We start from the raw sequence: 3,807 nt of genomic DNA on the forward strand, positions 1-3,807 counted from the left end.
ATTGTTATGAACTGTTGCTGGTTGTTGGAGTTGGACTCTGACTCTTGTCCCAGCTCGTTACTACTTTTAACCTAAGGATAGGTTTGTTACTTATTGAATACATGAGGTCGGTTGTACTCATACTACACTTCTGCACTTTGCGTGTAGATGTTAGATGCTAATGTTGCTGTGCACGGCGGGAGCTGGATTTGAAGATGTACCTGCGTTCCGGTCATAGTTGCCTCTTGATTTTGGTAGCTTTAGAATTTTAATCTATTCATGTATAGTTCAAACAGATGATGTACTTTATTTCATACCAGCTTTGAAATTCTAAATCTCAGGCGCTCATGATTTGTACTACCAGTTCTTGGAAAATTCTTATATAAAAGCAATTGTTTTATCATTTCTTTTCTTTATAAATCCCATTAAATTGGTTAGTTGTTAATTGGTTTACCTTCAAGGCTTAAAGTTGCTTCTAGCGTAAACATAAATTATTCCAATATCGTTTGGATACAAGCACTTTTTTATTAAGTACACATAACCTAATGGTCCTAATCATCTGAACCCCAGAGCGCAATTATACGAGTTACCACTATAGGACTTCTTACTGAATGGTTCCCATTCTCTTCAACCCAAGTGATAGACCCAACGTTTCTACTCTGATTCTCGTCACCTATATACCGAATTGTCAAAGTATAACTTTGCTTCTCATTTTTCTTCTTGAACACCAGAGTTTTTGGAGAAACTGAAACTGTGGAATTCTTTGGAGTTTCTATCTTTACTTTATAAGTTGCTCCACCTTTTCCAACATTTGTAAGGGTCCTCCTGAATTTCTGCTCCAACCAGGTGAAGTTGCCCTCGAGGCTGAACGGGTACAAGGCAATGAATGATGGGTAATTGAGATCAGCAGATGGATTTGAGCAGTTGTGGTAATTGGCTGACGATCTTGCAAATGTTTTAAATTGCTCTTCTGTGAAATTCATTGAGCATATAAGATTTATGTAATCTTGTGGAGTAGCATCATATACTAGGCCGGGATCAAGAGCTTTGTTTGGATCAACGTGCCCTCCTCCCATGTCTAGGGGCGTGGCTACCATGCCATCGTCCTCTCTAATAGGTTTTTGACTATTATCCAAATGGTTTGCTGTGGTCATCATGGCGGAGCGAATAGCTGAAGGACTCCATTCAGGATGTGCGCCTTTTAGCATTGCTGCAATTCCAGCAGCATGTGGTGCAGCCATGGATGTGCCTGATTTAAGCTCGTAATCAGCAGATAATCCTATATTTGTCCCAATGCTTTCTGAAAAGAGATTAGGTGGGACAGCTGCAAGAATCAGTACCCCTGGTGCCATAATGTCTGGCTTTGCGATTCCCAAGTAGCTTCTGGAGGGCCCTCGAGCTGAGCTTCCAGCAAGAACTGGGGCTGGTCTTTCTCCATCCACATACGTTTCTTGGAACGTGATGGTGGCCGTGGGAGAAACACTGGTTTTAACGTAATTGATGACTTGTTTCCCTTCCTTTTTGTCAATCACAACTCCCGGGTAGGAAAAAGAAGCAGACCTGAATACTCCTGGATCCTGAGAGATAAAGATGCCTGCCCGAAGTCTTGCTCGAGTGACGTAAAAAAATTGACTGGACAAATCCCAATTATTACCATTACTATCATCGCAGATGATGATGGTACGTTCGGGATCAGGTACTTGTGATAACAACTCGTCTGAATTGCAAGCGGCTAGAGTCTTGTTGTAAATCACCAGTGAATCCCTGACAAAGGCTCTTGCAGGAAACAAGCTCCACCCCCTAATTTGTAAGCCATTGCCCAAAGTCAAAGTTCCTGCAAATGTTCGGTCGGTGTATCCTGATGCCACACACAAGATCCATGGAGATCCGTTGCCTAAACTTCCCATGCTTGGACCTCGATTTCCAGCTGAAGCAGAAACTAGCACTCCCTTCATCATAGCTCCAAAAGAAGCAATAGATATAGCATCTTCATACAAGGGAATGAAACGGTACCCAAAAGAAATGGATATCATGTCAACACCGTCTGCAACAGCTTGGTCCATAGCAGCAATTAAATCTGAAGTAAAGGTTCCTTCGTTAAAGCTAAACTTGTATACAGCTAGCCTAGCTCGTGGCGCAACTCCTTTTGCTGTTCCTGCTGCATATCCAAAATGAGAAACACCTTCAGCAAAGTTCCCAGCAGCAATGGAGGCGCAATGTGTGCCGTGACCATAATCATCCCTGGCAGAATTCATGGAAATGTTTACAGTGGGATCATTAGCCAAAATCCCCTTATTGAAGTAATTAGCCCCAATAAGTTTTCTGTTGCACAATGAAGTGTTAAACTGAGTGCCGGGCTTGCAAATTCCTTTCCATCTTTTGGGGACTTGTGGCATACCATCATCTCGAAAGCTCGCAGATTCAGGCCAGATGCCAGTGTCAAGAACACCAATGATCACATCTTGGCCTAAACCAGAAGCAGGCCATAGCCCAGATGAAGGATTGAGCTTGAGGAAATCAGATGTATAGGTAGTGTGAGGTTCCACAGTTGTATCTTTGTAAGCTGAAACGAAACCTGGTAACTTCTTCAAAGCTTCAAGTTCATCTTTGGACAAAACAGCACTGAAGCCATGAAATACATTGTCATAAGAGTAAACAAGTTTTGGAGCTGAGTGGAATCTGTCCACTGATGAAGGAACAGCAGCTTTAATGGAATCAATGGTGGAAGAATGCCAATGATGGTGATCAGCAAAGATACTAGGCATTAAGGATTTGTCCAAGTGGACAATGTAAGTGGATCTTTGCGCTACAGCTAAGAAACAGAACACATGAGCAGACAGAAACCATGAAAGGAAGAGAAGATGAAGACAATAAGGTAAACCCATTCTAGATCCCATGTTCACTCACTACAAACTGTACTTAAGCTACCAAACATTCAATTGACTTTATAGGATTGAGCATATGAGGTCCCTTTAGCAATCAATGTAGTAAACATAGGCGGCTATTATAAAAGTTAACTGTACCATTAATATAGTAATCAGTTTGTATGGATGTCTATTTCTCACAGCTGCTTGAAAAGATCCTTTATGTCAATCTGTCAATTATGGCCCCACTTATCCATTTAATAATTTAATTCAGTGTTTACTTTTTTATTTCTTAATTGTTTGTTCTTTAATCTTAACTTTTATAGTCTGATGAGACAATGTGATTTTAAGAGTAACCGTCCAACCCACTAGTGATATTGTCCGCTTTGAGTCGTAGGCCTTCACGAGTTTAAAACGCGTCACTAGGGTTTAACGCTTGTTAACTTATATATCCAGCACCTCTTTTGTGTTTTGCAGATGCGAGATTCTGAAAGTATGAGGTGTTACTTAAGTCAATAATTTTCCAAAGAAAAGCAAAAGTCAGTAGATAATCAAGGATGCTGCTTTCAAGGTTTCCTCCATCATCATATACCTTAGTATATTATACGTTTATATAATTCTGTCAGCATGTGCTCCTTTTGCTTCTGGATGATATAATCTGACGTTGATTTTAGTAAGCGTTGTTGATTTGGAGTCTCAATCAAATGAGAATTGAAAGATTGGAAAAGAAATGACAGAACTCAATTACAATTCCTAGGTAAAGAATAATAAAATCTATGAGCTACATGGATTTTTTTTTCTTTCTCTTATTTCATTATTAACTGAAGGGATTTAAAAATTAAATGAGAAAATTTTAGAATTCATAGCAGCTAAATAAACTGAGGTGTTTTTTTTGTTACCCCTTCTTATGCCTTCAGTTTCTGTGAATATTTCTCTTTCCAAATATTCCTTTTGGAATTTCCAA

The 3,807-nt window shown here is 39.8% G+C and overlaps 1 protein-coding gene across 1 annotated transcript; it reads right to left on the reverse strand.

Annotated features, from left to right (window-relative positions):
* Positions 1-448: 448 nt before the first annotated feature.
* On the reverse strand, positions 449-2,973 carry LOC107767414 (subtilisin-like protease SBT3). The gene has a single exon (XM_016586424.2). It carries the CDS (start codon positions 2,874-2,876, stop codon positions 531-533), a length of 2,346 nt encoding a protein of 781 aa, XP_016441910.1. The 5' UTR covers positions 2,877-2,973; the 3' UTR covers positions 449-530.
* Positions 2,974-3,807: the final 834 nt, after the last annotated feature.

The sequence above is a fragment of the Nicotiana tabacum genome, chromosome 22 (assembly GCF_000715075.1).
Source record: "Nicotiana tabacum cultivar K326 chromosome 22, ASM71507v2, whole genome shotgun sequence".
In the NCBI taxonomy this organism is placed as follows: Eukaryota; Viridiplantae; Streptophyta; class Magnoliopsida; order Solanales; family Solanaceae; genus Nicotiana; species Nicotiana tabacum.